General features: G+C 27.9%; 2 protein-coding genes across 2 annotated transcripts in view; one reads left to right on the top strand and one right to left on the bottom strand.

Moving 5' to 3' along the window:
* The window catches only part of dysc (whirlin protein dyschronic), an 857,123-nt gene extending 853,722 nt beyond the window's left edge, over positions 1–3,401 (bottom strand). Inside the window, exons 1-2 of the mRNA XM_075357689.1 lie at positions 3,323–3,401; positions 2,702–2,805 (exon numbers count right to left, since the gene is read on the bottom strand). The gene's annotated coding sequence lies outside the window, so the exon portion shown is untranslated. The remainder of the gene's footprint in view (positions 1–2,701; positions 2,806–3,322) is intronic.
* Positions 3,402–3,573: 172 nt separating this feature from the next.
* Rgl (Ral guanine nucleotide dissociation stimulator-like) overlaps positions 3,574–18,235 on the top strand; it is a 401,623-nt gene continuing 386,961 nt past the window's right edge. Inside the window, exon 1 of the mRNA XM_075356812.1 lies at positions 3,574–4,173. Within this exon, the coding sequence (XP_075212927.1) occupies positions 4,150–4,173 (24 nt within the window). The 5' untranslated portion in view covers positions 3,574–4,149. The remainder of the gene's footprint in view (positions 4,174–18,235) is intronic.

The following is an 18,235-nucleotide window of genomic DNA, read 5'->3' as shown; positions in this document are numbered from 1 at the left end:
CGATAATAAGAAAGAGCAGAGAGAAAGATAGATAGATAGAGAGAGAGAGAGAGAGAGAGAGAGAGAGAGAGAGAGACATTCAGGCACAGAGAGAGAGAGAGAGAAAATAGATTTTGATAAAACGATTTTTCTGTACAGTTTAGATGAATCATAAAATTACATACATTCAAAACATGAAAGTTCTGATAATAATTAAGCATTCAAAACAAATTTAATTTAACACATAACATAACATATATTCTTAGACATGCCTCTTTAATGCCATAACAATAGTTACAGGTGGCAGGAAGCACAAGCTGTTCCTAAAAATAGCACAGCTATTCTTAAAAATAACAAGCATAAACTATAGAAAGTAAGGAATGAAGTGGTTTCCTATTATGTTCTTCACTAGGCTGAATATGCTTTTTACTTTACTATGCCAATTCCTCTGAAACACAAATGATACCAAACTAAATACACCTTCACTTTTTTACCAAAGGAATTGACTGTGTAATGAATTTTACAGTTATTTTTACTGTCAGAAAAAGTAATTGTAATTGGTGCCTAAAACTGTAATTGGTGTGTAGCTGTAAATGTGCGATAGTCAATATAAAGATTAGGACACATAAGTTAAAGCAACAATTATTAATTTATTTATTAATCTAATAAATTAATTAGTAATATTTTTTTTAATAATTACTAATTTTATTACAAGCAATGCAAAATAAACATTGCTTTTGCTCAGTAGGGTAATGTATGCAACTCTACTTCTAATATACTTCTAGAATCAAGTATATTTATGATATTAATGCATATAGTACATAACAAACAATGTGGCCAAAAGATAGCTAGGAAAACTTAAATGAAAGTCAGCTTTTTAAATGACCCATTTTCAAATACAACGACAACATTTTCAAAAGATATTCTCATATTTTGTGGCTCCTATGGCATTTTTGCTGGCTCAGTTGTTAACAACAGCCATCTTTAAGAGGTGCAATTAAAAATAGAGCCATCAGAAACTGATGAAGGAGACATGTAATTAGATCTGTAAAGATCTTCAGGAGGAACAATTCCACATATTTTGAAGGTGAATGTTTATAAGTTTTTATTTTTTTTTAAATTTTACTAAATTTTGTCATATAATCAGCAAATATTACTTTTTATAATTTTTCTAACATTCACTGCACCATCATATTACTTAATATATTTTCATAAGTTTATTGAAAGTGGTGAATAATTGTACCTAAAATACTTGATACAGCATAACACATAAATAAATTCATAGTTACTAAATGTAATTTAATATTCTACTTGCTAAATACAGTAAGAGCTAAGTAAGACTTTCCATCAAAATGTTCATTGTATCATTGTTTGTAAAGAACTTTAGTAGTATCTTCCTTCAACTTAAATAACTACTTTAAGTACATGTTAACTTAGTGGAATATTAATTTTGTAATGTTTCCAAATGGTTAATATATTGTAATAATATTCTGAATATTCAAACTCACTAATTTATTTATTAAGTCAATATAATCACCCTATATACTACACTACTCCTTTTCTACACAGTATTCCTTTCATTTAAAGTAAATTTCCTTGAACTATATGTTAGTATAAATTACCCTCTATTTTTATATAATTCAGAATAATCAGAAATAAACAATACACTACATCTTCTATCTATCTATATATAAAGAAGAATGTTTGTACATCCACTTGTCTTTTATGCATATCTGAGAGTTTTATTCTGATCATGATGAAATTTTGCGTACAACAGTTCCAAACAAGAGGAAAACTGTTAACAATTTTCACCCTTCTTTTCCACTCCTTTAAGCAAAATTTTAATACCAGCTTAGTGGTTTTTTACAAATATATCGAAACTGTGAGGAAATTCATTAATGTAAAAGGTGATCTGAAAGCTCAAAAAACATGCTACAAAGTGCAATTTACCTGGCTCTGAGAGTCTTCTTAGTTCTGAAGTTATTAACAGTCAAATTTAAAAATTACTACACAACTATTTTATTCCTTATCCTGTTGTGAATGTGAGTCATGATTTCTTCTGCTATCTCCTTTTCACTCATTTCTCCAGTTCATTTTCAGTCTTTCTTGCTTAGTGTTAGGCTACAAAAAACCCACAAGCTAAACTTCAAGCAGCATCCAGAACTGCTGAAAGTGAAGATCAAACGATCATCGAAGAGCTCAAGCTACACATTAAGTACATGTGTGAGGTGAAGCAGCTAGTTTTTTTATAATATTTATTATTTTAGTAATTTATTTGGACCAATAGTTTAACCCAGTAGAGTATATACATTATACATTATTATACATTATGTATATACATTATTATTTATTATCTTACAGAATCAAAAATCAAAGAATAAAGAAACACTATTCTTTATTTAAAATTTGTTTTTTATGTAGGAAGAATAGAAGTCTATCCATTTAATTATTTGTTCAATCCTTGAACAGGAAACAGTTATTGGTCCCAGAACAAGTGAACAGACAAGGTACCCCTTCACAAGTTTTAATTAAGTACCTGTACCACAATAACATATTTATGATGATACCACCGTGGCAATCAAATGGAGCCAAATAAAGTTACTAATGTAATTCTTTTCTTTCTAATTTGAAATTTTAATTTTTTGTAATGATAAAATGATTTAGAATTATCATGTTGTACTATTAGTATCTCTTACACATAAGATGTTATTAAAAAACTCACCTTAAAACATTTTCAGTGTTCTTTGGACCATCCTCACGCAGTAACTAGTGCTGTTATTTTCACTGTGATGTTTGCTGATACAATGCTAATGAAAGAACACGCCCCTGAAAAGTATAAACTAAGCATATTTATATATATTCTAGTTATTAAAATTTTTATAAGTTATATATTTAACATAAAGTCAACATTTGCAAACCATTCCATAGACGTAGATCAATTAGTGGATTTGAAGATTTTGATTAATGGAATATATTACTTTCTAAGAACTGTTAAGAAATTTCATGCGAAGGAGGTATTGGCAATTAAATGATTTAAATATATGTTATACTGAAACTTATTAATGTTAAAGTTAGTGAAACTATCTTTAAGATAATCTAATGTTTATCTGTAACTGGTAACATTTAGTGCTGTTAGTTGATTTAAGTGAAGCTGATGTTTAAATCAGGTTGAACGATCTTTGTTATGAACACATCATGAACAAAGATCCTTCAACCAAAGATGATAAAATCGGGTGTAAATAAAGTATAGCAAAATATAACATTAGTTTTGATTAGACATTAAAAAAATTATGTGAGATAAAGTTAATGAAATAAATGAACTTAAGTTAATTTATATACTAACTTCAATAATTTTTCGTTTTACTTAGTTGTTAACAAGAATGATTTATTGAACTGAATTTTATTTAATTTCTTGTCTGCTATTGTTATACAGTACTTATTTTATACGGCGTACCAAATATATACTACTAATAGTCAGGAAAATTGTGACTAATTGGTTAAATAAATTGCCGCTAGGTGGTGCTGTATGTACCACTTGTTTTTAAGAGAAAGCAAGAAGCTGACATTCCTTCAGGTAAAATAGGACTGTTATAATCCTGTCTGTCTTTAGTTTCGCGTTTTCGTATCAGGTGATACGTTGATCTGCGTTTAAGTATTGTGTACAAGATAGTGATGTATACGTTTATCAGTATTGTTTTCTTATTTTGATTGCTATTTAATAACACGTGATGTTTTTAAACAAGGACAAGCAAACATAGGTTTAGATCTTGACAGGAAGTTTCAAACTTTCAAACAAAACGGTTGTGAAATTTATCATTATAAAATTCATTATGTTTCATTCATATTGTCACTAGCTATAGTGTTTATTATATTGAATACTTATAATTTATAATGATTTATAGATGACAAAGGATTACATTTTTTCCGCTCATATTTTATAAATTAATCGTGTAATATGTTTTTCGTAAAGAAATAAACTTTTGTTGACAGTGTCTGTAAACATTACGTGTTGATAGTTTAATATAAAATCTTAATGGTAATTCGTTCAATAATAATAATGAAGTATAAACATTAATAGTGCAGTTTTGTGTAATTTGAAATGTTTTGTAGTGTTGTAATAAGTGAAATTTGCTGGGAGGAATTAACTTAAAGAAACATGTTGAAAGAAGGATGAACCTCGATGCTGATACTTTGGTAAGCCGTTTTCTTTTTTTATTTACTTTGCCGTCATAATTATAATTTCATGGCCATCAGAGTAGAGTCTGATGCAATATTTGACTTTCTATTTAATTCAATTGCAAATTTCATTTTAATAAGAGATTTTAGTAAATTTTATAATTATTAATTAATATTACAATTTTTATCACTAAATCAGTTGCTTTACTTCGCAAAATGAAAAAATGATGATTAACATAAATGTAAAGTTGGTTAATTCATTCTCAAGCCTTTTTTCAAAATGATTAACATCAATCAGCTGATGATTTTATCAGTTTTATCATTATAATATTAAAACTTCCACAGTTGTAGTATAGTACCAAGTGGTACTAATATAGAAAGAAACAATTTTTATGTAACTAAAAACTAAATTGATTGGTTACATTTTAATATACATTAAAATGTAACCAATCAATTTAGTTTTAATATACATTAAAATGTAACCAATCAATTTAGTTTTTAGTTAGTATTAATTAATTTAGTTATTGTGGGAGGAGTGAATTATATTTATTTAAGGTAAATTTTAGAATATTAAGAGTAGAAAATTTAATATCACAAATTAATTGAATTAGTGATCAAATTTTTTTTATCATAAATGATTAAATTAAATTTAGTGAGTAATATTTGTAAAACTGAATCAAAAATATTTTGGTTTATTTTTTATCATAACCTTCTCTATGATTTAAGTGGTGGCCTGGCTTATTTTTATTCATTTTTTGTGGGCATATTTAGTTTTTTTAGAAATTATGTTAAATTTTGAAACACTTTTACCATTTTGATTAACTGAAAGAAATATATTTATTTTAAAAACTGAAAAAAGATTTCATTAAATTAAATTTATTTCATGATATATTAAACTTTATATTCATAATTTGTATGTAAATGATTAAAGTAGGATTTGTTCTGAATTAAAATGAAATGTTAGGGTATTTTGCTACTAATACTAGATGCAGGGGAATTAACTTTGTGTAGAACCAAATTTTTTATCTGGTAATAATAGATTTAAATTAAAGTTACTTTTTATTTTTTGAATATGCTTTACATAAAAATTAATTTAATAATATTTGCCTTTGTTGGTTAGGTGTTTAATGATAAACTAATTTGTACTGTTTGTAACTAATTGTAATTTCACACCTAGTATTTGATTATATATTTCAATTTACATAAAAGGGTTTGTTGCCGTAGTATGTGAAGTTGAAAGAAATATTTTTCTCTGAATTATTTGTTGTTTATTGAAAATAAATATATTTGTTTGCATTTGTTCATTTAATGATCTTTAAAACTGTTATATCTGTTTTTAAATTATGTTTGCTGTTGTAGTTTTAAGTAAATTATGCACAGAGGAAGTTTAGCCTCCATTAGGTATTTTGTATGTTCTTTGGTGGTGGGTTTCAATTAGGTAAGTTTCTTGTGAATAAATTTACTTGCAAAATACAAGTACTCATCATTTGAAAATTTGTATGATATTTATATTATTATTACATAGAAAAATTATTATTTTATTTTTTTGTATGTATTATTACTATTATTTTTATATAATTAATAGTCTGAAAAGGTTGTACTTAGTTTACAAAAGAAAACTAAGTACAATTTTTAAATATTTATATTAGTCTAAATAAAAAGGTGAAATGAAAAGCTGAAGTAAAAAAATTCAATATAATTTATTACAGTATTAATTATAAATCTAATTTAAAGGTTTCATTATAAAAAAAAGAGTACATCCCTGTAACAAAATAACCAGAAAATATTTATGTAATGTGACAAACACTTAACTGTAGTTTTTAAAATCATGATAGAGAAATATAAATTTACATTGCAAATAAATATGTCTGTATGCTTTTGTTCTTGCATACCTTTAAAACTGTCTTATCCGTCTTTAAAATTATTTTTGCTACTAACTCTAGTTTTAATTAAATTATGCATAGAAGCAATTTAGCCTCTAATAGTTATTTTGTACATGGATAGAAATAAAGCCCCAAAAATAGGCCTACATCTAGGCCTCACTCCATTAGACCTCACTCCATTAGTAATGCATCTGTTTAACTGACTATTCTGTCGCTGATCATTCACATGAAACCTGTGTTATGACCAAATTAAATCCGAATAACCAGGAACTAGTGGCCAATGTAATTAATTACCCATGGAACAATGTACATATTATGAGGATACAGGAATCCTAAAGATTCTAAAATCCTTTCCTTGGATCCAGTAAACATCTAACGAATACCCAGAGAATGCCACTAGGAATGAAGGATAAAGAAAAAGGAGATAGTGAGAAGTAACATTTCATAAAATAACACAAATAATCCTATCCAAAAAAAAAAAGAATTTGAAGACCTCTTCCAGTCAATGGGCATGAAACCCATTTTAAATCCTTCATGAGACTGGAGTGTTTTTGTCCCAGACAAAAAAGCTCATTAATAAGGTGCTCTTAATTTGGCATTGACCAGCTCAACTAAATCCTCATTGGATTACATTTTTTCAAGGTGTCAATAAACCATCTGATATGAACAGGATCAGGCTTCCTTAGGGAAATTCCATCCCTAGAATCATAGGTGGTGTATGACAGTATACAACTGAACCACTGTTATGCCATACGTCATTAAAGGGCAGACAGCTAGAGAACATATAAAAAAGTGAAAGCCAAACCATGGAGGTACTTAAAATCAAAATCAGATAAAAAAGAACTGATATTGTGTATGCAAAGCTTGATAAACAACATTTTGTTATTTAACAATCTTATGTTTTACAGTCAGTGTTGCCAGATTTAACCTGTTATCTTTTTCACTACAATAGAATCATCCCCACTTTACCAAAGACTGTCTTGGGCAGTCAGTAAGTAAAAATTTGTATGTATGAAATATGTCGGTTGCTGTGTAGTAAAATAATACTTGAATATGTCCTGTAACAGAAATACTGACTAACACTAGAATACCCAATGATTATTGGTTAATTCATTAACCATATGTCACATGGTTAATTCATTCATCATGTCATATGTTACATTCATCCATGCATATGTGAATTATGACAATATATCTTGTAACATTGTCTGCAAAACCAGTGTGTTTTTTGTGTTGTAAAAAAATTACAGGTAGTAAAAATGTATTCATTTCCATTTGCTAATTTGCCTATAATATTTTTTTAATATTGTATTGAAGTTTTTGGAATCAGATTTACAAGGTATTTATTATTAGCTAAGTGTACAGTATTTAAAAAAAAATTAAACTGTATAAATAACTACAAGATGTAAGCTGTATATAATTACAGCTGAATGAAAAAAAATTAAGAATTCAAAATTATGATTTTAACTTCATTATTAGAAAATACTAATTTAAGCCATTAGGGGGTTGTGTTATTGTTTTATTGTTGTCTAAGATGTTAATTTTTACTATTTTCCAAGTTTAATATTATTTTCATTAACATGTAACACTGAATTATGTAATTACAAGGAAAATTAAACAAACTACACAAAAGCTACACAATTTTATATTTACTTGAAGCATTTATTGGACAATTATGTATTAAGCTATGAATTCTTTTACTAGTATTGTTGACTGCTTTGGTTTTAATTCGCTAACAATTGTTAACAGTATCATGCAGTTAAACTGCACTTAACGTCAATGATCTGTGAGAATCTGTTTATTAAATGTGGCTTGGATCACTGTTATTTTATCCTTACCTAACACTTCAGTTTCCAAGATGCTACTTCCCCAAGGTATTTCAGCTGTGAATCATAACATTTTTGTGAAATGCAGTTTGTCATTCATCCAGAAACACAAGGTTACTTACTTATCATTATAAATTCAGAGAATAATTATCAAAATGGTTTTTCTCTAGGCCAAGTCTCAGGCTCAAATCCCAGTCAGACATGGCATTTTCACATGCTGCAAAATTGTCATTTCATCTCATCCTCTGAAGCCATGCCTAATGGTGATCCCAGAGGCTAAAAAAAAGTTAGAATTAGTTATGGTAAAATAGACATAATTTTTCAGACTTTGACAATAATCAGCTCACCTACACAGTGAAAGGAAAGAAACGATGAGCAAAGATGTTATCTGCATAAGTTATTTAAAATTTCATCAAATGTGCATGCATAATACAGATTTAACTAAGTTTGTAATTATATTTTGTTCAGTTATCATTTTAGGAATTAATGAAAAAAAATTAGTATTTCTAATCTTCAAAAGACTTTGAGATATTTATTTACATCATTATGCCAGTGCCATTATTTTTTACCAAAAATAATGTGTAAGTGAAATAACCCACATTTTATTCCTTCTTAACATCAGTGAATTCATATTAAGTAATATTGAATGTAGTGAAAAGTATTATGTTATTAACCAAAGATACATTTAAGAAAGTAAATGTAAAATCAGTTTAATCCCATAAAGATTCTTGATCTCCTTTTAGCAGTACATCAAGAATATGTATTTTCTATTAAGCATATTAAATTATAATTAAATTATTTGAGATATACGTTTAATTTAAATGCATTACTTTATTACCTTCTAGGCCAGGAAAGAAGATCATCCATGCCCAATCTGCTTTCCAAGGGGTTCACTTAGTTTCATTAACTGGCTGAGCCTATCATAAATCTGCTTCTTGTCAACAACATCCCTCATCTGTTGAGCTGTAACTGTTAACATATAGCTATAAAGGATTGGCAAATGCTCTTATATTAATGCATGCACCAGTTCATTGACATTTGTTTTCTTCTTATATTTAACTTTCTTATGAAGGATTCAATCTGTATCATGTTGTATTTTATATATGAAATATAAATTTTGAGCTTTCATTTGCACCGACTCATTTTCTTGATGCAGTTTATTATTGTTCAAGTAAACCAGTCTAAATCTATTTATTTATTTTAGCATGCTCTTTTGTTAGTAACATTTTTCTATATTTTATTTTATTTTCATTTTAAGTTTTTATATCATCAGAGGCTGTTAATCCAATTATAATTAATTTGTTGATCTATGCTACAGAAGTAATATGAGGAGTTTACGGTCATTTAAAAGACATTTAAATCTTTTACTCGATATGAACCAGGATCAAAGAACTACAGCATCACAAAACAGCTGAAAGTTGACAGTGCTAGTCACCTGAAAGACAGAGTTGTTTATTATTTTTTTATTTTGCAAAACTATGTGTATTTCATTCCACTTTCATTAATTCAAAATTTTATATAAACAATAAATACTATAAGTTCTTAATTTTTATTAAGTTTGTCATGTTCAATTCATACAATTTATACTTAGTATAAGAATACGCTAAGTACAGCTTTATTAATGTACTAAGTACATTCATTAATAATTTTAATGGATCATAAATAGTAATAATGCAAATAAGAAAATGTTTTGAATTTTAACATGTGTAATTATTAGTAATTGTTAACATGTAATTATTAATTAAACATGTTTAATCATTTCTAAATTACAAGTTATACAGTAAAAATTAACATGTTTTTTTGTGACTTAACTAAATAAGATTAATGTGAACAAAATTTAAAAAATGAAAGAAATTTTTTGCAGCTTAAAAAATCTAATATTTTAAAAAATCCTCTTAAAAATTACTTTAATTGCATTACTTTTATATTGTAATGCTTTACGACTTACAATATTTAAAAAGTTTTTCTTAGTTAATTACCTAAACTTTATTGTTTACATAATTAAGACATACTTTTTTAATTATCTTTTTTAGTCTTGTAAATATCTTTTTAATTACCTTGTTTAAGTTGTTAAGTTATAAATGGTGATTATGAAATCAGAATCGGAATATAAATGGAAGAATAGTATTTTAAAATGGTTGTTTTCTTTCACAGTAGCAAATTCTTTATGAACTTTAAAATATAATGTTAGGTACCGTAACTAGACTCTTTCTTTTTCTGTTTAGCCTCCGGAACCACCGTAAGATATTATTTCATACGATGAATGAGGATATGTATGAATGTAAATGAAGTGTATTCTTGTACAGTCTCAGGTCGACCATTCCTGAGATCTGTGGTTAATTGAAAACCCAACCACCAAAGAACACCGGTATCCACGATCTAGTATTCAAGTCCATATAAATGTAACTGCCTTTACTAAGATTTGAATCTTACCATAACTAGACTTTTTTTTTTCCTGTTTAGCCTCCGGTAACTACCGTTTAGATAATACTTCAGAGGATAAATGAGGATGATATGTATGAGTGTGAATGAAGTGTAGTCTTGTACATTCTCAGTTCGACCATACCTGAGATGTGTGGTTAATTGAAAACCCAACCACCAAAGAACTCCGGTATCCACGATCTAGCATTCAAATCCATGTAAAAATAACTGGCTTTACTAGGACTTGAACGCTGGAACTCTTGGCTTCCAAATCAGCTGATTTGGGAAGACGCGTTAACCACTAGACCAACCCGGTGGGTACCATAACTAGACTGGTTTTTGGTAACCTAACTTTAACATAGATCACCCCCATACAATAACATAACCGTTCACAGGAAAATGTTCATAACCAATTAGGTGCCCAGTGAATATCAGAATAGGGAAAGTGAGGAATGATGTGATTTTCATTAACAGAATATGCTGCTGTCTGTCTAGCTAGAAAATGCAATAAAACAATGTTTAAAAAAAAAAAACATTTATATATGTGACGATTTCGTTCTGTTCACCATGTCAGTTGGTGTTTATTGAACATTTTTACTCTCAGAGAAAGCATATATGATTGATATCTAATGTGATTTGCATGTCACAGCCATAATTTACATTATCAGAGCAGATAATGTAAAGTTAAAAATAATGCATATTTTAATGCAGTTATTTTATTTCATAAAAATTTACATACAAACTTATTAAAAAAACCTGAAGGTATAATGTACAAAATAGAAGATTTACTTTCATAAACGAATAAAAAACTTTAATAATATTTCATTAATATATACTTAAAACTGTAATTTTAATTAGTTTAATAATTTGAATGTTTATTTAATTATAAAATGAAACTAATATGTTATGTAAACTTGAAATTGAGAACCATCAGTTTCAATTTAATTTAAATACTACATTAGTCATCATTAATTAAAAATTTACTTTTTTAATTCTTTTAGTTTATTGTGAAATTTAATATTTTTTGTTTTTGTAATCGTTCAATTTTTGTAGGATTTGTTACTCCAGATCCAGCTGAGTTTGACTTCAAAAGTATTATAAAGGACTTACTGTTATCATTATGTTTTAAAATAATTGTCATTTTTTTGTGACTAATATTCTTTGTTCTGTTTTTGGTTTATTTCTTTATATTATTTATTTTAAATCTCATTCTAAGTAGTTCTTTAATTAAGTTTTTGCTCAGTCATCCTGTTGCTTCCTTATTTTACACATGTTGTTAGTCGGTCTTTTAGAAACCATATCTTTGTTTCTTGTATTTATATGTTTTTCTGCTGTTAATGAATGAAATTCAAATTTTGTTTTTTGAAACTCAAAGATAAGAAAAGAAAAACTTTATTTTTATCTTTGTTAATTTTAGTGATATATGGGAACCAGTTTATTAAGCATGCCTAAATGATAAAGCATTTTATATTTATTTTGCATCCTTTGGTTTCCTTAGTGATACCCCTGAGATATTCCAGTTGTAATAGAAGTAGCAGGTCATAAGGAACCCAGTTTACTCAGGCACTTTAATTTTATTATTTAGTATTAGCTGTATGATCGGTTTAATTTCTATATTTATTACATTATATTCTTTGTTAATATTTTAACCTCATTGTATCTGTTGCAACCTACGAATTTTTTATTTATGCTATGTTTTCTAAATGCTGTCCTCTTTCAGTTATTTCTTGGTTTATTTCTTTCTTTAATAAACGTACTGTCTTATTACCTTTCCCATATGGAAAAAAATACATCTTTATCAATAATTTTAACTTGTTTTCTGAATTTTTCATAGCATTATTTTTTCTCAATCTTTCCTTAAAACGTGTTAATTTTGATCTTAATAAAATTATTAAAAGTAATTTTTTCAACATTGTTTTACAAAACGACCATTAAAATTCGTCTATTCTTTACTTTTCTGTATTTCATTTGGTATATATTGTGACACCATGAAGGATTACCCTAAATATTAATTTCTGGCAAAAAAGCTTCCTTCTCTGATCCAAGATGTACTTAATAAATTAATCATTTTATATATAGCAATATTGCATTTATTAATTGCCCTTTGTGATGTGTGTGTGTGAATGAATGAATGTATGTATGTGTGTTGAGTATATATATATATATATATATATATATATATACACATACATGAGGGCGGTCCAGAAAGTAATGTGACTGATTTTCGTTGGGAGATTTGAAAATCGCAAAATGGCAGTGTTGCATGCATATAAGTATCCAGATCTTATCTACTTCCCTTGTCTTTTTCAAGTTATTGTTTTAGTGTCTGTAATCGTTCGCGTAAAGTGTGTTGGGTCTACCGTGGAAAAAAATATCGATCAACGTTACGCGATTAAAAAAATCAGCTTCCGAAACTTTTGAAATGTTAAAAGCATTCAATGAAGAGTGTTATCATGTGCAATATACTTTTGTAGCATGTCGCATTTATGGCTGGATCAGAGATCGCGTTGACCGAGCAAATCGATTAACGATGTTATGGTAAATGGAGCGACGGTCGTCATTCGAGAAGATGGTCGTATTGCTGTACGGAAAGTGGGGGAACCGCTACGTATCTCAAAAAGTGTGCACAATATTCTGAGCTAGCAGATGCGTATGAAATGCGTTGCGGATCGTTGTATTCTGCGGCTCTTGACCAAATGTCGTAATGTGGCGTATTCGTCTGTGAAGAGCTGTGGCTCACTACAAGAAGGAAGGTACTCGCCCTTTGCATAATTTGGTAACCGTTGGCGAGTCTTGAATGTTCCATTATGACCCTGAGATGAAACAACAAAGCTACTGATGGAAGTCAACTTCTTTACCACCTATACAAAAAGCGAAAAAGCTGCACGCAGCGCGGGTAAAGTCATAATGATCTTTTTTGATCATCGATCAAGTGAAGTTTTTGATCATGAAGAATTCATTAACCAACATTAGGTATCAACAGGGATGACTCCCTGTTGATACCTGTAAATATTCTCTGATATTTCGATTTGTTGAATATAATCCTGACTCGCTCCAGAAAAAACGCCCTGGAAAAAATTGAAGAAAATTTGAGATAAATCTAGACACGTAAAAGCCGTAGAGGCAAAATGCAAAGTTCTTTCGAAAGATGGTCTGCATTTCGTGTTTGAAAAGTGAATCAAACGGTGGAAACAGTGTGTTGCATTTACGGGAGACTATTCTGAAAAGGAACATGTATGTGTAGGTTCAGAATAAAGTTTTTTTGCAGTCGTTTCTCATTACTTCTGGAATAGATTTGTGAAAAAAAAATATATATTGTATATATATTTTCATTTTTTTCTTAAGGCAGATAATTCCATGCAGATTAAGCAAACTATTCTTGATCAGTGCTGAATTATTGCGTCTGTAACATTAGTATTTAATTTTTAAAAAAGTTAGTTATATATTTTCTTGAATATATCCTAGATTCTGAAGTATTATAAAAATTATTTTCCTGGCGGCTGATCAATTTTAATGTTGTGTTAATAACATAAATTCTTAATTAAATAATTAGGAGATGATTTTCTCCTATGATTTTTAAAATCTATTCACTTTTATTGTTATATTGAAAAAAAATAAGAGAAAACAGAGATAAAAATAATTATTATTTACAATTTTGTATTGTTCTATAACTATATAGATAAATATCTATAACTATAACTAATAATCTATAACTATATATATTTATGAGATGTTTTTTTCATGAGACAGCAGAACATTTCTGATAATTTACCTTTTTTGAAGAATGTCAAGCTTACTAGAAAATTTGAGAGGAGTGAATTGGTTTCATGTTGCTTTAATTCATAAACCATATATAACATTGCATTTCAAAATGCTAACCCCGTTAAACGTTCAGATGATATTCATTCAATATTCGAAGTAAAATTTTTTCTGTTTACACAGGAATCGATTGTTTATCACCAGTTATAGAGAAAGATATCTCGAGACACAGGTCGAGTGATCGAGTGACACTCGACTCGTGTCACTTGTGCCTCAAGTGTTTTGAATAGGTCATAGACATGTGAAAGACTGGAGTAGTGTAAAACACTAAATAAATGTACTCTTTTAAATAGCAAAAAATACGAAAATACGAGTAGGTGAAAGATTATTTATTATCTTGTAAATCTATCACCTTCAGTTACTCATGATCACTGATCTATCTTTGTCTATATCCAATTGGAGAAATGAACTTGGCTGTAGCTGGATATTTATAATAACCTATTAATTGTAATCAGATGCCGTTAGTTGAAGCCGAATTGTTTTGAAATAAGAATGATTAACGCAGTGGTGAAGCGATGTGATTATACTGCTGTGATCTTCTCACGTCCAGTTCTGATTTTTAACGATTTGCATGAATTAAGGTGCTGATATTCATGAAGATTAGATATTTATTATAAATTCAAACTAATTATAAAATTAATTGTAGTGAAATTGTACAAATTAATGAAAATCAATTATTCAGTTAATTTAACCTCCATTGTTTTCATTCTAACGCTGTTATTTCAGTACTTAAGATTGTAATAAATTGCATAAAATATATTTGTCATAGTACTTTTTCTCTTAAGATTATGTTCCCGATTTATCAATAATATTCCACTTACTAACACAACAGATATCTTTAATATCGATAACAATTTTATTTATAATAGCAATTAATCTTATCTTTATTATATATTTCTTATTTATGTAACGTGTTTTATTTTTTGTAATGTAAAGATGTTTACGTATATATCTAAAGTGTGGTCTTATATACATTTTTTTTTTTAATATATTCCCGTGCATGTAAATGTATTAAAACAGTAATTGCTGTTTTTATCGTTCATTTTAATGAAACATTAAATTCTTTGTTAATGCAATTAAAAATAAAAATAGTACTTAAAAAATAAAAATAAAAACCCATTTTTAATTGTCAGAGAGCTGAAGTTAATTAAAAGTGTGAAATGGTTATTTTTATGGATGAATATGAAAAAAATTGATTACTTTCGTTTTTATTGCAAAATTCGTAAGCGCACGTGAGTGTAAAATATTGAAAAATATTTATCCGGTGTATGAGACTTAAGTCTGAATAAGGGAAGTACAAATCATTTTTGGCTTCAAAATAAATAAAGATTGGTGTACTTTTAACAATGGCTCATTTTAATTAAATCTACTTTTTCAGGTTACCGACTGTACAAATATATATATATATATAAATATATATATATATATATATATATATATATATATATATATATGTTTAAAAATTTTGATTTATAAGAAGCCTTAATTACACTTCAGGCTACAAGAGTACTATGAAGACTTTTGTACATAGCCCGAACTAACAAAGGCTACTTCTGAGCCAGTGCTTGGTCTAGCTAAGGGTAAAAGTGATTGTAAAATGCTTTCTTTTAAACTCAAATCGCTTTATTATGAAACCTCCTGGATTATGAAATTGACATTCAGTTTGTTTTGAAACCGATCTCTTCCAAGGTATTTACTATTTTTTTCCTTATGTAAAAATTTCCCTTTAACCAAATGTGATTTTTTTTTTGTGAAATTTAGTGAAACATGTTCTAAATTATATTGTAGGTTTACACCCGTTAAGCCATACTGTTTTTTTTTGATACAATGGCTCATCCATGTTCACATTTGTACACGTATTAGTACAATTCTCTGATGCTACGAGAAAATACAGAGACTGAACCAATCATGTCGTATTTTGATACCGATATTGAAGCAATCGTGTCGTATTTTGATAATATGCAATCTGACTTAATGGTATCATAAAATATATACTCTAGATTTGTTGTTAATGATATTAACTGGATTAATTTTATATATATATATATATATATATATATATATATATATATATATATAAATAATATACCTTGTATCAACAGATATCTGTTTAAATATTCTGTCAGTTTTAATGGTTATATTGTTTATTTTAAAATTACCTTTGATAATTGATTTTATTTTCTGTGACATTTAGTAGTTAACATAATTTTAATAGTTGTTGGTTGTAATTATTTTGTTTTATATTTTTATTTCAATAAACTAAATAACGATTATAATTAACAGAATTCCTCTAATTCGTATCAGTGGAATATTTTTTCTAGTTAGCGATGAGTTTGTAAAATATATTCCAGCTATCGTAATGCTTAGCGTTGTGCATCCTAATTTTGAAATATTAACGTTGTAATACGAGTATATAGTCTTAAATTGTTTAAATATAAGGTGGTTTCTATTGATGCCTTCTTATTTCAAAAGAGACAGGTATCATTTTGCGATCACAATAAAAAAAAAAAGAAGTTAACTATCTACTGGAATATTCTAAAAAAAAAATTGTTTTACTTTCTTCTCCCTTTTTTGTATTTGAATCTGGAAACAGAGACTATACATACAGAAGTGTTTCGACCGCTGTTAGTTAAGATTTACTAATACGACCTTACATCGGAACGGTTTTATTTGCATTCTTCCCGACATAAGTGAAAAGAACAAAATAAAAACAATTTCTCCGTAGTTTTTAACATTTGTTTTAGATCATCAGTAAAGATGCATATACAAATTAATCGTACGTATTATTTTCCGGTCTAAAGCCATGTTACGGATATGGGTCATTTCATCAACCCGGATCATTCCTTTTCATTTATCAGGAGTAATGTTATTACTTTACCTGCTGGAAACAAAAAAAAGACGTGTAGGTTAATGTATATGGGTTATAAAAGAGTTACAGATAAAATGAAAATGTGCATGGTTCTTAAATTGTTATTCTATAAGTCGTCTTAGGGTAAAAGTGATCTCTCCTTTAACTTCTCTTTCTGTTTAAACCAGGTAAGTAGTTTCTTCATCCTCCTTCCTTAATTTATTAAGCATTCATTGACCTCCCTTTATTTAGGTTATTTTTAAAAGTTGACATTTTTAATTTTTTATTCCCCAATTTTTGGTTTGATTCGATATTAAATTACAATGCTTTATATTACTCGTTTGTATTTCAATACCAGTTGAAATATTACGTAACAGTAGTACGGTTTTGGACGTTAATAGTATATTCATTTCTAAACTAATACCGATCTAGTAAAACATCGGTAAATTTATTGAAGAAGAAATTTTTTGAAAAACATCACGTTTTGTAGAAAACTTTTTTTTATCCTTTGTCCCACGTATGAGAATTTGAATAGCGTTGTGCAATTACCAACAAGGTGTTAAGGGACAGTGCAAAGAATTAAAAATAAATTTCTCAGTAAAATTCATTTCATGTAGTCCAAAACTATATATGTAGATATGATAGTCCAATGACTATCATATCTACATGAAATGTAGAATACTATTTCATGTAGAATATTAATATTTCTAAAATCATGCCAAAAGAATTAATCCCTTACTATTTAATCATCGCACGTAATAAATGTTTATAGAGTGAAAATTATACTCGTATTACTCGTGCTGCTAAGCCAACTCTTGGGCATTTCTGTGTACTTTTAACAGAAATGATGTAACAGATTAGTCACCTCTTGCGCATTTCAATGTACTTATCTCAGTATCATTCTGTTCAGTTGAAACATATAGGATTGCTTGTTGCTTTTCATTCCCAATTTTATACGGTTATCATATCAGTTCCCTGATACTATTGTTTCACATTTCGGCATTACGTCAATATTTTATTCCATTTTTTTTTTGTTATCACTAATGATTTCTGTTTTTATAGGAATACGTTACTAACAAAAAAAGTAATTTTTTCTTATAACAGTGTCATATTCGTATTATAAATATTTCTTACGGGTTAACTTGGAATTTTGTACCTTATATATAGTTAGCTACTTCTCTCCCGAATTACCGTCTACCAGTTGTTTCAGTACGTGTTTACTTTAAATTCTCATGAAATGTCAGTCGTTATTCTGAATTACATACTACATATCATAAGGGTTG

The sequence above is a fragment of the Lycorma delicatula genome, chromosome 2 (genome assembly GCF_047948215.1).
Source record: "Lycorma delicatula isolate Av1 chromosome 2, ASM4794821v1, whole genome shotgun sequence".
Taxonomy (NCBI): domain Eukaryota; kingdom Metazoa; phylum Arthropoda; class Insecta; order Hemiptera; family Fulgoridae; genus Lycorma; species Lycorma delicatula.
Note: the sequence above shows the minus strand (reverse complement) of the source record. Positions and strands in the feature narration are given on the sequence as shown.